At 44.2% G+C, this 17,655-nt stretch overlaps 1 protein-coding gene across 1 annotated transcript in view; it reads right to left on the bottom strand.

The window, feature by feature from the left end:
- Positions 1-5,282: 5,282 nt before the first annotated feature.
- antxr1c (ANTXR cell adhesion molecule 1c) overlaps positions 5,283-17,655 on the bottom strand; it is a 29,806-nt gene continuing 17,433 nt past the window's right edge. Inside the window, exons 12-18 of the mRNA XM_035613207.2 lie at positions 15,798-15,876; positions 13,852-13,947; positions 13,677-13,715; positions 13,369-13,467; positions 13,055-13,222; positions 11,781-11,861; positions 5,283-7,939 (exon numbers count right to left, since the gene is read on the bottom strand). Of these exons, the coding sequence (XP_035469100.2) occupies positions 7,673-7,939; positions 11,781-11,861; positions 13,055-13,222; positions 13,369-13,467; positions 13,677-13,715; positions 13,852-13,947; positions 15,798-15,876 (829 nt within the window). The 3' untranslated portion in view covers positions 5,283-7,672. The remainder of the gene's footprint in view (positions 7,940-11,780; positions 11,862-13,054; positions 13,223-13,368; positions 13,468-13,676; positions 13,716-13,851; positions 13,948-15,797; positions 15,877-17,655) is intronic.

The following is a 17,655-nucleotide window of genomic DNA, read 5'->3' as shown; positions in this document are numbered from 1 at the left end:
CGGCTGTTCAGGTTCAGAGCTGACAGACAGCTGCAGCAGGGCCCGGGATGGTGCAACCTATTCCCTCAACCAGATTTATACAAATATTGCGATGGATTGTTGTGAATGTTCAATAACTCTGAGATCTGTTCCCTTGGTGTCAACATGATTACACTGGCCCAATCCCAATGTCCCCCTCCCCCCAAGCCCTGGACCCTCACAGACTTAATCAACATCATCTGTTAGGTGACGGAGTGCGAGAGACTTCGTGGGCTCAAAAGTGTAAATGAGAACGACACAGTGGCACATCACGTCACCTTGAGGACGTCCAAACCTTTTTTCTGTGAGTTACCTGCTTTTTATTAGACTTTTTTTTTTTTTTCACTTTAAAGGCCTGATCTGAACATCTTTCATAGGAGAAGCAACTACTACTGGCTATGAAGCAGCTTTGAGATCCGTTCTGGCATTTTGTATTCTTCTTACTTAATGGTTAGTTTCTCATTCTGTCCTTGTTCGTTTACAATTCTTTTTTTAAAATTATGTTTCCGGGCTTCCCCTGGTCACCCCGTGTTCAACGTCAAAACGCTATGACCTGTGGGTAGAGTTTTGCCAGAAAATGCACACTTAAGGGAAGTGCGAATAAAGCGCTCCGTACGTCGACATGTTGATGGTGAGTCTTCGTTGCGGAGGTTGGGGTTGGGCCACTCTTTGTTGAAATTCCGTATCAGACATTAACCCAGTCAGTCCAGGAAGTGTGAGCTACTTAATTGTTCATTTAAAAAAAACATATTGTTTATGGCTGCTTTTAAGTTAAGGAAAGGTTGCCTTTATGGTAAAAATGGAACCAGTGCTGACTGTCGACATAGTAACGCAGGATGGACATGGCAGTCTCTGGGGTCACAGCCTTTGTATTACATGGATTTACCCCAAAAAAAGTAATACCTTGCAAAATTTAGGTCAGGTATTTAGGGCAAATGAAAGGTTGCAAATGATGTGGGGGGAGTAAAGCTCCCACACTGACTAACAGGCAATATTTTAGGCCATCTGACCTATGTTTATCTCACTGGCTGTCAGGCAAACAGCCAGCGATTACACTGCAGTAATGATGAAGTACAGAGACCCATAAAAAATTAAACAAACTAGGGGAAGGGAGAAGAATCCACACCATGGTCACGGCAATGCATCAAATCGACACTGTGCTGGAGATATTCCCAGTGAATGAACAACACACTGGAGACCCAAAGAGTAAATATAATTTCCGAAGATGTTCAAGATGCTGTAAAAGAATATTGGCCAGTTTAGAGCATAATCAACACAAAAGGCTTTATGCCAAAACCCTGATGGAAACCATCAGAGGATTATGAAGAGTTAATTGTCTCTTTTTTTTTTTACACTAAACCCAGGGCACCATGCAGTAGTTTGTCAATTCTAAAGATATAACAGGAAGAAAGACAAATCTTTTATAGCACAGGCATGTCTGTTCAGCTGTCTGTATTGGGTTAAAATAAAAAAAAAACATCTTCAGAAAAAAGCCTTGCAAGTTTCCCCCGTGCAGCCTTGTGGAGAGAATCAGAAACAGCGAATGTGGTTGTATGAACTCCGCTTTAACTTGCAAACGAACCACCACTGTGCTTACAGGACAGCTTTCCATCTGTCCAAGTCGGCTGTTTGCTCCCACACCAGTTACCCTGGAGACCAGGGACATCAAAATACAAGCGTGATGACAAATACCAGCATCTGTGCGTGTGCGTGTGCGTGCGTGTGCGTGTGTGTGTTGGGTCAGTGAGGTTCAGTCTGGGCGGTAATGTGAGACCAAGATGAAACACTCAGCCATCAGCACATTCCTATGGGCCTCAGTTTTCTTCAGCTGAAAGAAAGAAAGAAAGCAAACCGGGCGGCAGTAAACATGTCATCCACTATAAGTGTTGCCGCTGCCTCCTGGGCCGTTTAGTGACATTCATAATCATAAAGCAATAAGTCGTCCACCTCTCATCAGATCCGCATGTACATATGTGTGTATGTTGTTGTAGTCTGCAGATAATGACAAGCTCTGTAGTGGAGGCTTTGCACCAATCTGCCTGCGGCCTCGCCTGCTTCGTGACGGTGGTTGACGGGGGAATTTGCTTCCCGCAAATATTGTCTGAATATCTGAGGAACCAGACTAGAAAAACCAAGTTTAAAAGGCTGGTTGTGATGTGGCTGCAGAGGCTTCCAATAACCATTTATAATCCCGTGCATCCAGACATTTCTTTGTTAGGATAAATTAGGATTTTGACAATTAGGATTTTTTTTCCCCCCGTATCATGTGGCATAAAGGGTTACAATTTTAAATTCCTGACTTGCAGTACAATTTCTAATCCCCGTAACACTCCATTACTTTGACAACTATCGGTGGGGCTTGTTCGCTGTCTAAGTGGGAGCGTGATGGAGGCTTGATTTCTCTGTATTCAGTGGGAGGATTGCTCAAGGTTATTGCTGAGCTGCGGGGTTTGGCAGCAGCCTCGACCGAAAGAGGGAAAAAGAAGACTCCGGGTGATTTTTTAAAATTAGTCTCATTTGTGTGTCGTCTTCCCTTGGACAATTTGAGCGAGAGATGTTGTCGCTGTCTGCTTGTGAAACTGCAATGCATTGTTTTTCTTCTTGTGTTAAATACAGAAGATGTCACGTGTCAAGAGTGGAGGGTTTAACGCAGCTGACAGCTGAGCGTCTAAAGTTAAAGCCCCAGTATGTCATTTCTGGCGGCATCTGGTGGCAAAGTTGCAAACCGCAACCAACTGAGCAACCCACAGGTGGCGCACCGCTAATTCCGTTTCCGGTTTCCGCCAGCGTTTGGAAATTCAACGCGAATGCAACGTATTCTGGACCGTTTTGTGCAACATCCGTATTCAACACGCTGTAGCAAACATGGCGACTCACACGGAGATCAGGTCCGTCTCATGTAACTAAATTTAACTCATTCAAAGTTGACGAAAAAACATCGGTTCTTTGTTGCAGGTGATTATACATTTATGAACACATAGTTATGGACAATATATTCAATTTCTGTCAATGAGTTCTTCTAAATATTACACACTGTATCTTTATGTTATCAGTTATGTAATAACTTACTTTAGCTGCTAATGAGTAATTACTAAGGTTGTAACTTGAGTAACAAGTAATTTATTGCAGTTTTCACGTAACATTATCAACACTGACTATTACAGGGAGTAGTGAATCAGTGAACGATGGAGTGATTTTGGACACAACTGTCTAACTTTCCAATCACAGTGGGGTCAGGCTGAGCTCCCTGGTTAAATCCCATTGGCCAGTGTCAAGAGAAACCATGTAACCAAAATCCACACACAGTGATGGTTCCATAGACATATTTTTCTCCTGCGCACAATCCTCTACATTGAGGAGGAGGAGGAGGAGGAGACAGATACATCGACCAATCGGCAACTTTCGTATAGTTAAAATGTGGCAGCGGCACATAGACCGTCCTTCCAATGAAATGTTTCAAACATTTTCCAGCACCTATTATGGGTAAAATGGAGTAAAAACTTAACACCCGATCGTGGCACGAGATACACACTGCATCATTCCTCTCCAAATCCTTCCTCACTAAGTGTTATCGCAGATGACTAGATGATTTGCATGCGGTGCAGCCCTCATTCTTAAAAGTGCACAGCAAGTATGTGATGGGCAGCGCCTGACAGGAAGTTGTTCAGTTTGTACCCTCGATCTATTGGCGCTAAAATGTGAACATTTAGACGCAGTTTGACTAACAGTAGGTGTTTAGCAGCCAATAACAACAGGGCATTGTCATGGTACGTTATTTCCATAGTTGTGTAGGTTATCACTCGGTATGTCGTTAAGTATTTTTTTTTTACAAAAAAAGAGATTTAATCCCACAATTTGTCTCTGCACAGCAGGACATATGCTTTTGTAGATTTGTCTTTTGGTAACCATTAGTAACCCAATGTCTTCATCAACAACATTTCAAGTCAATATGGTGTCATGGTCAAAGGTTGCCCCTTCAGAGTGGCACTTTTTTTTATATTTGGGTGATAAGTGTTCAATTACACACAAACATTTAAAAAAAAAATCATTCAACATTTGTTCAAAGGTTGAAGCAGGATGTCGGTGGAGACGGAGCTGAATGTTTGGCGAAGGTGATGGGGACTGTGAGGGAGAGTCCCAGCTGCTGTTATTTTTGCTTCTTTTGCTTTGTTCAGCGCTCTCCCCGTCTGTTTGAAGGACCGTCTGCCCGTCTGCCTTGTTTTTTTTCCATTTTTCTGATTCAGACCACCCTTCTTAACACACCACATCCTCCTCTCCTCTGCATGCGAAGGGGGGAGAGATAAAAAAACGCAGACTCCACGGTTATTATCCAGCCAGAACTGCTCATGTATTAAATTCATTACCAACCAAAGAAAAAGATTTTGAGTACTCCCTCTGCAACGAATGTGTTTTCATTTGCATTATTAGGTTATTAATGACACTGTGATTCTCCGCTACAGATTGACAGCTGGAGGGGACGCTTGGATACACTTGACTTCAGATCCAACAGTGACATCGTACCTCGTCTCTTGTCTCTGGGCAGTTTGAGAGGGGAGGTCAAAAGGTCAGCATTAGTCTTGCGACCGGAAGGTAGCCCAGCGGACGACTCGGCACAGCCATGGAAAAAAAGTAATTCATTGGAAAGCTCTCTTTCTTCTGTCGGCACAGAAGAAGCCCTCCGGAGGTTTGATGGCTGAGGGATTCCTCCACGGTGAGACCGCTTTTCTGGTTCGCTCTTCCGTAACGGGGTAGCTCGGAATAAGTGGCTGGAGCCCACATCACACATCCAGGATGACGGCTTGACTTGATACGTTAATGAATTCTGTTTCTCACACATCTTACCCTTTTTTGGGGGTAAAATGTACCTGAAGAACTCGGTTAAACCTGCAATGATGATAACTAATGTGCTAGCAAATACTGACTAATATACACTTCAGGCAAAAACAGAGTAACACTAGCATTTATTCAGGCTTAGTTTGTCCAACATTAGCTCTTCTTCTTTCACCTCTGTTTTGGTCTCCACCACCTCCAATAGGAAGTATTTGTCTTAATGCTTTTTTTTTTACTTAACTTTGTTATTTAAATTTTTATAGTAATACGACATGCGTGTGTAGGGCATAGGGATAGTTTTGAATTGGAACAGTTATCAACTGTCAGAACTTTCAGGAGGAGGAGTTGCAAAAAAGGAAATTAGTCAGATGAGACTCTGCGTCATGTATCACACAGAAGTCTGAGCAGAAATCGCACACAGAAACGCTCTGGTGGAAGCTTGGAAGTCAACCTTTATTGATACTGTTTAAAAAAAAAAAAAAGGTCATGTCAAGCAACGAAGAAAATCATACACGTCTTTCATATTTGCTTCAGTACTGCTGTTTATACACTGGTTTACATGATGCATCTCCACTCATCTCAGGATGGCAGATCTGACAGCGATAACAACTGCAGAAGTTCCCTTTCAAGCAATGATCTTACATTTATAATGTCATTCTTTCTTGGGTGTTAACAGAGTTATTATTATTATTATTATTATTAGAGCAAAATTAGAAAAGATGCACTGCTGAGACCAAGGCAAAATTGTGTTTTTAACCAAACTTTCAAGTTGAATGTTTCACAAATTCATTTTGTGTATGGTTATAAAAGCGATGTATCACAATTAATTTGACCGTTGTTCTACGCACCATGCTATTATAAGCTCCAGCACGCCAATTAAAACTTCAAGTGAGATTAAGAGGCATTTTCAATGAAAATGTGGATAATAGTAATTTGTGAAAAAAAAATCCACATACTGATCTTTCCTTTAGCTCAGCGGTGGAGCTTTTAAGACACCTAGTCTGATTACGAATGCATGTGGTGACACAACGGTACAGGACATAACTGAATGATGTACGATAATAAGAAAGTATAAAAAAAATCTGCAAAAAAAAATCAAGGAAGCGAATTCCACAAGGCACCGGATACAGAAGTGATACCAACATTTTTCAACAGATTTTCTACATCCTGACGTCAAAAATCTCATATTTCTTTATTGTTCAGTTTTGGAGATTTGGATCTATGTGTTCCCCATTTTTTCCTTAATTAGTATGTAGTCACTTGTGGCATCTTTTTGGCTGCTCAGAAAACTATAGAGACATAATGCGCACCAACATTCACACCATTTTAAATGTTTCATTTAAATGATTCAACATAAAATGATTACTGGATCACATTCACTTTCAGCGAATGTTTTTCAGAGTAGCTGAGGGGTTGAGAAAAATGCTGGTAAGCCTTATTTATGACTCGTTACTGGCTAGCTGTTGTGTTTATAGATTCTGCGCATAGTGTCCGTCTCGGTGGTTGGACACCGCGTCGATATTCAAGTACTCTCCTCCATTTCTCTCGGGGAGTAAAATAAATTAGATGCTCTTTGAACTGCCCCGCAGTTGCAATGTGACCTGCAATGTGACCGGTGATGATAAAACTGACAAGACATAAAACACACATAATGGTATCAAAGTAAAAAAAAAAAGGTGATGAGAGATGTTAACCTGGTTGCTCGATTTCATACGTTTCATAAATGTCCCAAATGCTAACAAACAAATACCTACTGTGGTTGCCCAGCAGTCTATGTGCGCAGATACCCCCCCACCCCCCAAAAAAACATAACAAATATATAATGCTGTAATCGAAATTCAACTACATGAAAAGGGTGTCAAGGACAAACTCCAAAGCCTCGAAGACGTAGCATCTCAAACCTAAAAACAAACCTTCCGTATAAAACATCTGTACACTTCCCTGACTCTGTGACTGCATCATTTCTGTATGGAAGGGGTTGGAATCTGTCGGGTTAGCATGTCGTTGCATGAAAGAAACCAAAACAAAAAAGTGAAGGAAAAAAACACATCACTGAGAGCAAATGTCCTAAACCATTGTTGCCTTTTTTTCTTAGCCACTAAACACTATAAACAACAGGATCGATCGAAATTGCTTGGAAAAATACAATTCCCCAAAACCTCACCGCAATGGAGGAGCAAAGCCAATCCAACCTGCTCAAAGTTTAACCTGGTTACACAGATTTCCATGTGCGACCTACTCTTCACCTTAATTCTTAATAACAATGGCATGACTCAGTAGTTGATTAAAAAAACAACAAAGAAATTTCATCCATTGCAATATTCTTCTGTGGACTTCCTGTCCTCGACATGCTTTGCTGTCCAGCAACAATCCTCCTAAAACAAAGTAAAAGTATTTCTCCGGATCAGCCCATTCACCCTGTATGGACCGGGACATGAAGTCAAACAGGTCGACGCTCTGTAAAAAACAATTTCCCTTTCTCAAGGATTCAAAAAAACGTTGGCACATTAAAACTAAGTGGACTTACAGATTAGTAAAAATGTCACTTTTTACAACAACTTTCCGTGGCGTTCAAACAGTTTTGATCTATGCCATGTGTGAAACAACTAAATTATCATCTGACAGTTTTAACATGACGCGCCCTTGCAACAAGAAGAGGAACACAGCATGACTGGGATTCGAAAATCTTTGGCATATAGCAGGAGCGTCTTTGACAGGGAGGTCCACGGCCTTCAGACTGAAAGAACTGGTCAAGAAGAGCGGCAAGTCTGTGTATCAAAGCGAGTGTGTTTGAGGGGGCGGGAGAGGGGTTTGTCTATGAGATTCAGGGATGGAGGCTGGGCGGGGGACGCGACGGTGGTGGGCAGGGGAGCCCCGGGGGCGTGCGGGCCGGCGGCGGCCCTGGGAGCACCTGACCTGCCGGGGGTGATCTGGCCGGAGGGCTGCTGGAGGTGGGAGACGAGGAGGCGGTGCTGGTCACGGGGCGGTAGTCCGGCGCCGGGGGCGAGGGCGTGTGGATCGGGCTGCGAGGTGCGGCCTTGGCTGCCGCTGCTGACTCGTCCTTCACTCTTGTGAAGTTGATGCAGCGACCCTGAGGGAAAGAAAGGACACATGTAAGATTCAAATGTGTTCTGGTGAGTAATGGTCCAGAGTAGCCTTGACATTTTTGTGCACATTCATGGTGCCCACAGGATGAATCCCAATGACTCAGCACTTTATGAACAAATACCTGAAAAATCGACGTTGCTCAATGTGCTCATTTCAAAATGTCACACAAAGATGATGATGGCGACATTATTCCGGCTTGACATCAGCATTTTAACTTTGTCATCGTGTTTCTATGCAGCTGTGTATGAATCCATTTTGAAAACCCCTTAAAGTATCATGAAACAGTTATCACACTGGGTTGAAGTGGAAAAGCAAATTGTGTAAATCAAGCAAATTACGACGAATTGTAATGGAAAAGACGGATTAATGGAGGCGTCCATAATGTGAATTATTGCGTCACAAAGGGAAAAGAGTGGGTGGGTGTGTGTCAGGTTGCAGTTTTGGTAAAACGCAGCACTTTATCTGGAACTTTGTTCCACTCATCCCCGAATGCCAAATTTGCTGCAGAGCAGACACAAGAATTTGAACAAACTACAGGGGAAAAGGACAAGAACGAAGAAGCGACCTCCAGTTTCTGGTCTGTCACCACTTATCCAGTCTGGTATTCCGTTGATGAAGAAAAGGAAAAAAAAGAAAAGAAGCCTGTGTGAGGATCTTCTCCGATTCTTTAAAAGGGTTTTCTCGGAGAGGAGAAGTGAACGGACGACTCCTATTAACACAAATTCATTCTGCGAACTAGCGCCGCACTTTGGCTCCATCCCAGACCCGATTTGTTGAGAGACAAGTGAATAATCACTCGTTTTCCTTATTGGGTAGTTTGGTTAACAACTAGTGTACATTTTTCTCTTAGCACCCAGCTGTGGTCTGAAGCTCTGAATATTTTCCTGAAAAAAAGCAGAAAAAAAAAAAAAGCCACACTCACTAATTCTTTCTCGCTGATCTCCTCCACTGTCTGCAGTCTCACCGAGGCCATAAACTTGTCTTGTGTGTGTGTGTGTGTGTGTGTGTGTGTGTGTGTGTGTGTGTGTGTGTGAGACACATGCTCAGTTTGACGATGGAGACAGCCTTACGCATTACCTCATGTCCTTTAGCCATGCGGCTAAATGCCTCCTCCCTGAGGAGGCCTGTGTATATATATGAGAGAGAGAGAGAGAGACTAGCTCTACCTCATACTGTACTCTCTGACGTCAGTGTAATGGATGTGGTTTGGCGACACACACACACACACATATAATGGCGAACTCCTGTCTCAAATTTAGATAACTTCATCCTACCGGCCTTAACTTTGGTCTTTCACATGTTATAAACAGTATGTATGCACACACACACACACACACACACACACACACACACACACACACACACACACACACACACACACGAACTCTGAGATTTTGCCAAACCCTGAGACTGAGCTCTGTGACGTCTCTCCCAGAGGCCGTGTCTGCAAGCGCATACACATGGATACACACACGCACACACTTTTGCTTATGTTAGGTAAACAAGCAGAGGGGTAACTGGGTTCATTCCTGTTAGAGAGGAAAGGAGTGTGTGTGTGTGTGTGTGTGTGTGTGTGTGTGTGTTCAGGAAAGTTATACGACCATTTTGCTCCATTTTGTATTGCAGCTGGATTAATTTGCATGAACCGACTACACTACTCTCCCAGGTGCTGTTTGCCATCTTAAGTGTGCGCTCACTTAACCACATGCTACACATGTTGGTTTATAGTTATCTGTTTTTAATTGAACACTGCATATGCTGCATGTGTACCTGTGTCACAGCAGTGGATTCGCACTATTGGTCGTGTGACGTGCAGATCTCATGTCCCACATTGAGTCCAAACGCTTTGTGAAGCTTTTTGCACTTCAGTGACAGTCGGCACATTGCATTCACGGAAATAATAAATGCCCTTTTCACATTTCTATCCCATTACTTGTCACAACATTCAGACAGATAAGTGGGAAGGTGCGCATAAGTGTGCCATTCTGGGTCCAATGGTTGGGGTCAGTAGTGGAGAGTATAAACTTGCGCAAAAAGCACATGAACTTTTTTTTTTTTTGCATGTCTTCAACACGAGAGCGGACCAGTCCAGATGCAAGACTTTTTTTATTTGATCAATTTTAACGAGTGAGTGTGTTCGTGAGTGAGGCCCGAGTCCAACTCATACACCTCAGGTCCACACTTCTGCGTCCCATACCCATAGATGTTTAAAGACGTGACGCTCAGCTGTTATTGTGGCGCGGCGATGAAAAACGCACCCACGGCAACAGAGTGGCCAATCCAGGATCCAGACCGAACTTGGCCTCATGTAGGAAGTGAGCGTTCCTATTAATTTCCAATGTCTGGCAGCTTCGGAGTGTGACGCTTTGCTCGTACGGGTAGGACCGTTCAGAACCGCTGAAGGACATTTAACACCAACTAGCCTGTCGGGTAACACTTAAAAGCAAAGGACATTAGGTGCCACGCGCTTGTTTCCACTCTTTTTAGAAATGAACCGTCCCGCTGGGCCGGGAGTTGTTTCTGCCGCTTTGGTACAAACTGCAAAGTACATCGTTGGACTGGAAAGAGTTGGAAAAAAAAGTTGCAGTCACTGCTAAAAGCTTTGAGTAATTTGTGTCATTTGTTGACAGTTGTTTGTTTTTTTTAAAAAGCCGGCTGCCAGTTTGCTTTGGTACCGATGAGCTGACGACGAGGTTTCTTTTGTCTCATTTGTCTTAGGTGAAGCTGAAAGTGGCAAATCTTGTCTCCATACCTGCTCGCGTTGCCAGGAAAAACACTCTGAAATGTGGAATTCCCGTTAAAAGAGAGATCATTGGAAAAATGTTCCGCTAATAAGGCATCGGTTTTTTACTAGCGCTCAGGACGGGACGTGATCAGCAGGAGTGTGGGTTCCCCATAGGACGGCCCTATTACTGCGTGTTTATACGCGTATATATATATGATTTACATATTGTTACATGTGAATTGCATTTAAAATGCCTAATAGAAACAGCATCATTTTATCATTACCATGTATCACTAAGTTCCACAGTGCCCATTAGGACTAATGAAGGTGGAAACGGTTATAAAGAAATACCAGAACACATTCAGACATTAAAACAGGATTTGCTAAATGAGTCGCGGAGATTTAAAACATCCCTCGAGAGCTCGAGAGCTCGAGAGCTTCTAAAGCCAGTGAACTCCCACCCTCTGTCTACATCCAACCCAAACTATTCTCTGGGCTCTTTTTCTTTTGATACAAAGGCCCTGGGCATTAAAACTAAACCATGTGGCTGATCCGAGAAGGAGAGAAGAATCTTTACCAGCTTACACACACACACACACACACACACACACGAACGAACGCATCAGAAAAACGCGAGGATGTGTCTGAGCTTGCGAGCCTCCGGTTCTGCTTTCTATTCCGTTTACAGCGGCTAATGTGAAGCAGGTGTGAGAATGAGACCGGCTCAGCGGCATGGACACGGGCCAGGAGGAGTGTTCGCCAGCGCAGGAGCACCAGGAGGGAACGAAACGGGGAGACGGTCGGAGGGAGGGAGGGAGGGAGGACAGGATGAGTAATCCATACAGATGTCCGAAACATTTTCAGACTTTAGATAGACAGTTTTCATGTCACCTTTATAAGAAGAACATATGACATATTACATATGAGTGAAGATGGAAAGGAAGGATGACAGACAGGAGGAAGAGGCTGGTGCTGCTGTGGGTCACCGCAGGTATAAAACACTACAGGAGGGAGGTGGTGACAGTGAGATGTGGGCGTGGGTGAATGCATTACATGAAAGTGAAATATTTTTTCCGCAGTACACTGCTGAGGTACTCACATGATCCCCGGGCTGGGGTCTCATCAGAGAGACCTGGTCGTACCCACGGCGAAACAGAGCCCAGATAGCATCCAGTTTACCCTGAACAGGACAGAGGGGGGGGGGGAGAGGTTTGACAGGCAGCTGACCACATCTGGACACCAAACACTTCCACGCCACAATCAATAACTTCATAAAATCCTATTAACCCAAAACAAAACACCACAGCAGCTGATTATACCGATCACTTCCTTTCTCTCTGGTTGAGGCCGTTTAGTCACGACATAAATCACGACTTCTGGTTATGTTTGTGGTCTAGCTCTCGTCATCCTAGTTCACGAATGCAAAAAAAACCTGTAACTCCCTGTAAATGAGTGTCTACAGTTTCCGAGAATGAAGCACTCAACGGTTTCCTAATACACAGGAACGAAACGATGATCCCTCACAATAACAGTAATTCATCCATTGCACATTTATTTCGACGAGAAGGTAATACTGAAGCTCATTTGAGCCAAAATCTGGTGGATTGACCCGATGCGTTCAAAAGATCTGCAGCTGTGGAAACAAAGGGCTGCACTTTGACCAAGAACCCCCCAACACACAGACTGGTCAGTTATATAAGTTCACCCTTTTTCCTACAATGACTGTGACGAATGGGTAGTGTAAAATGTCAATACAACTCACTGCAAATCCGTCTGCAGCGCTGTGGCATATTAAATATGCGGCCTCATAAGTTGTAAGGCGGCAGTATGTACAGATAACAGTACAGCTACTGTATTAAAGGGCCAGTGCTGCTGCACAGAGCTGTATTGTAGTGCACGCTTGAAGCACAAACAGCACTGACGCCAAGTCTAATAATGTCCGCCCGACGGCAGCATATGTGATATCGCAAGTTACCTGTGTACATTGTCAGTTGTTGGACTTTGTGCTTATGCAACAAATTGTACATAAACAGGCTTTTATCCCTCCCTGCCGCCTTGTGAAAACTCCGCAGCTCCACTTGCGGCGCGTTCCTGCGGGTTTGAGGACATTTTGTCTTTTTTCCACCCTCAGTTATTTGAAACTCTGTGTGCACATTCTCGAGTTTCCTGAAAAGCTGTGTATTTTGTTTCGGGACTGATGGACGAACTGGTGTGCCAGTTTGCATGCTCCCCTGTAGCTTCTGTGCTTGAGTCAGACAATGAATGCTATTGTGCCTTGTATCTATTAAAAAAAAAAAATGCGGGTAGTGGGATGTTATAATTTTTTTAAATACAGTGCCCCATTGTCTGCATGGAAACTGAAGCTGTGTTTACCCGGATGGGCGTGTACCACTTCCGGTTCTGAGCAGGCTTCCTGTTGTGAGATTTCTTGGGTTTGGGCTCGAAGGGTTCGTACTCCTGCTCCGGCATTTTCACCACGGCGTTCTTCGGCTTCTCTAGCTTGGCCCCCTCCTCGGTCGAACCCTTTCCTCCCCAGCGCACCTGCAGACAGCGGGCGGCAGTGCGTGAATATACAACAGAGCAGAAGTAGGCGGCGTTCAAACTAAACCAGTCAAATATCCAACACTTTTTTTTCGAGTTGGCCGTTCAACGATTGCCTATTAGCGTCATGCATTTCATTCGATCACCTCCATCCTCTTGATTCCTCCGATTCCTCGCCCCCCATAGTATGAAGCGTCCACAGTGGGCCACTTCTTCTTAGGCAGGCCATCTTCATCATCGGACTCCTAAAGCACAAATAAGGACGCAAAAACCGACTTGTTTTGATGGTATTGTTGGATTTTTTTGGACTCACTTTATCAGTCAGTTACAAAGTCATGAGTGAAATCAAGAAACTGCACAACTCCACAGGCATTCTACTTGCATTGAAGTGTGTTTAGTTGTGATCGATAATGCACTGTATATGTGCACGGCATGTGGATGTGTTCTGACTCACAGGCTCGGGAGGAGGTGGAGGAGGGGGTTCTTTGATCACCTGCAGAAGAACAAGACACATTGGCCTTTACACCGGGAGCTCATCAGCACTTTTTGGAGTCCAGAGAAACCCCCTTTGACGCTCTCGATAATTTCAGACTGACGACTTCCTGCGTGTAGTTTTTTGTGTTGCTCACCACAGTGCAGCAGAGAGGCCAGAACCACCACATGAAGAGCAGGGCCAACAGGAGGAACAGCACCAGCAGGGTGATGAGGAGAATGGTGCCATCGAACTGGTGAGAAGACACGCGGGGTAAGTGGTGCATTACCAACACGCGCCGTAAGGCTGACACAGCTGGACAGAGATTTTACAGTGAAACTACGGGGGGAAAAAATGTGGTATTCACGACCTCCGGAGTTTCTGTAGGTTCGGGGTTCACGAGTTGTGACGCGTTTGTTAAATTTCAGAAATGGCAGAGACCATTTTGGTCGTGATTTCGTAATTTTGGCAATATAGCCTTTTCATAAAACATCTCAGGAAAAAGATGTCTCATCTCTTCTCTCTGTCATTATGTCGTTGCAATTCCTGCATTGCTTTTTCATGACTGCTAGGTTGCTACGGGTGCACGGCTTCGACGCTAATGTTAATATTGGGGCGTACGTGTTGTTGTTGCCTAGCAGCGGTGTTCCCGCATGTGCACGGCATTTCCAGTGAAGACATTTTATGAGGTAATGGTTTGGCGGAAAATAAATGCAGTGGCCACATATGCATCTTGCAGCGTTTGCAAATACCATATGAAAGTGTGTGTTTTCTTCTCTTGCTATATGGGCTTTATATTTTGTGGGCAAACTACAAAGGCCGAAGCCCCCCTTCTTTGACAGGGTTTTGGGAGGGGTTGCGGGGGGTTTATTGGGTTTTGTGAAGCTTATTTTTCCCCCCAACCTTGATTTATCCATTGACGTTATGCTTGCGTGTTGTTTGTTGCGCCGGGGCCGACCCATCGCCTGTTAGCAAATCATCGTGCCATCTTAAGGGCCTGGTGTGACTTCAGCCTATATGGTTTAGTTTAGTGGTGAGAAAGCGGCTAATTCCGTCAGTATGTCTAATTGAGCTCTGTATATCACTCACCACAACAGACCAATTTGATTTCATAGAGTTTGCATGGATATGAGGTCAAATGGACTGGAGGGGAAACAGCTTCAAAGAGCACAATTCCTTCTTTTTGTTGGATTCTGCAGTTGGCCTGGCCCATATGTTCCGACATGCGCGTTTTATTTAGTGAAATTGCTTTAAATTATCTTGAATTGCATCTTGTTTCATTTGGGTTTTTTGGGCAGGGGAGCTCCAGCCGGCTTCATGCTGGCGCAGTTATACGCGGTCACAGACCTGGGACCTATTACGAATCTCCAAGTGCACCTTTTGAGCAGCTCCAACAGAGGGGGTGAATGTTTGGCAGTACAGGGTAGTCCGTCACAGGACGCTCCTCTTTCACGCTCACAACCAGAACGCTGAGACATTTTAGCATGGGCAGCGTCACAGTCATGAGCTTGTTTCTCTAACCTCTAGTCTCCTGCCATCCCAAGGGGCGTTCAGAGGGTCTTTTTTGGGGGGGAGGGGGGGAGTGGATCTCTACTACAAAACCCCCTGTGGTTTGGCTCCAGAAAAAAAGAAGAAACTAAATTGAGGAAAGGGAAGATGAAAGAGGAGGTAAAGGAAACTCACAGCAGAGCAACAGGCGTCTAGGAACAGTTAGTAAGAGATGAAGGTCGAAGAGGACAAAAGAAGAAGGGAGAAGACTGGAAACCACATGAGATGCAAGAATAAAGATGCTAAAATCTCCAAAGTAAACCCCCTGATTTCATCTTCTGACAAAAGTCATTTGAAGACATTAGTTCCTACCGAGGCACAAAGTCCAACTTTTCTTTTTACAGCTTGAACTGTAATTTTTTTGCTGCACTTGAATGCATCTCATTACGAAAAACGAACATAAGAAGAAGTCAGTTTCAGCAATTCCCCCCCAAAAACTCATGAGTTTGAATTTACATGACATTACACTTCCACTGAACCAAACGCTAAGAGAATCATTGTGGGAAGTGGGAAGACATTAAATAGGGGGAGGGGTTACAAGAAGCCGCCACTTACACACTCTGTGGTGGTGACGTGCACGTTGCTGCTGATGAAGGACAGACCGTCATTCATGCTCACTTGCAGATAAATCACCCTGAAACGAGACAACAGACACACGCACATGAACAAGTGAGCGTCTCAGCGTCGGGACGTCACATTACTGTCGCACAAGCGTGTCTGGAAGCGTTTCCTCTTCCTCTCTGTTTGATGTCATTCGAACATTTGACATACACGCCGCAGAACTTCCCTGCCAACTGTGAGCTGGTTGGTGAGGAATGAGAAACTCATTTGAACCAATAGGAAACAACAACCAAAACATTGATAAAATAAAACATTTTCAGGCTGGTGATCACATTTAGCTATTTCTTCTATTGTTATAGAAGTTAGATTAGTTTAGACTCTTAGCCTCTGACTGGAGGACAGGTTACCAAGACTCAATAAAACGTCCAGTGACTTTTGTTTTTACGAGCCCTGTTTCGCTGTGAATTGAGCTACTTGGACCCAAATGAACCACAGACATAAGTTTTTTCCACTGTGGCTCAAACAAGATAGAGAAATTAAATAAATAACTGCAGCCGCACAGCAGACACGGAGGCCAAAGAAGGACAGGTGCATTCAAACAAACTGGAAAAGAAGAAATTGTTCGGATTATGTTTTTATGGCCTTGGCCAGGTTGCGTATTTTTCCAAGACATGACACCAGACTCAGTGCGCTCCAAGGAAACGGGAAACCGTTTATCACACTCGTCCTGTTTTTAAACATCGTTACGGTGCAAAAATAGTGTCCTGAAGTGACACTATGTGATTTGTACAATGGATGAGAAAACACAGACAGGACCCTCGCCTCCTGACACTTTTTTGGACTGGCACCAGTTCTTCCTCGATGGTCTGAATCCCTTTCCTCCTTCAAGTGGTGAAAAAACAATTCTGAGAGATTTCACGTGACGTCCCGTTGTCGTCCGGCTCTTAAGAAAAACCATGTGGTTGAAAGGCACGCTCCCCCCCCCCCCCGCCGCCGTTCCTATTCGGTCTAGGACCAGGTGGACAGGAATGAGGTCTGGCAGATGGAAAGCAGACCATATGACCGATAAACCTGTCTTTGCTCCGACTCACAGAGCTGTCTGGGTTTCAAACAAAAAAAAAAAGAAAAAGGAGCGAGGAGAGAGAAAGAGTTGTGGGGGGGGGGGGGGTTGTGATAAATAACACTGACAACAAACAGCTGGCTGACAAAGAACTGAAACTCAAGCTGAAGAAGTGGAAGGAAGTGAGGAAGTTTCTCTGTGTGGCTGAAATGTGACTGGATGGGTTAAGACAACGATGGACAGAGTTTGGTATGGATGGGAAAAAATCCACTCGTGCTTTTCGAGTTAGTATCAATGCACGTGGTCGTGATAGTGTTGAAGAGAATCTTTCTTGATTCATTTTTGCGTTCTCTGACACTAATAAAACCCACAGCGGGTCCAAACGTTGATGCAGAACAGGTTGATCTGTTCATGTCTGCATTAAAAAAAGCAAAAGGCTGGTGTCATAACAGGTTTTTCTAATTGTCAACACACGAAAGAGCCACAAAATAACCAAAACCGACAGTGCGCCACTTTCTGGCCCCCGTACCACGTCGGTGGCACCTCAGCACCAGGAACCACTTGTGTGTAGTTTGGTTTTTTTAGCGATTTCCTCAAACATCTGGGCGATGCGGTTTTTTAGAAGAGTAAACAAAGTATTTTTTTGCGAACCACTTTCTCTTGTGGACCCAGAACCCTAGAACATGACAGTAATATTCATGCTCCAAAGACGTTTGTAGGACGTCTTCACTACCCCACTGTTGGATTCATTCCTCACAAAATTCCGGCTGCTCTGGAAGCAATAATCGGGTC

This window comes from Scophthalmus maximus, chromosome 16 (assembly GCF_022379125.1).
Source record: "Scophthalmus maximus strain ysfricsl-2021 chromosome 16, ASM2237912v1, whole genome shotgun sequence".
NCBI classification, from domain to species: domain Eukaryota; kingdom Metazoa; phylum Chordata; class Actinopteri; order Pleuronectiformes; family Scophthalmidae; genus Scophthalmus; species Scophthalmus maximus.
Note: the sequence above shows the minus strand (reverse complement) of the source record. Positions and strands in the feature narration are given on the sequence as shown.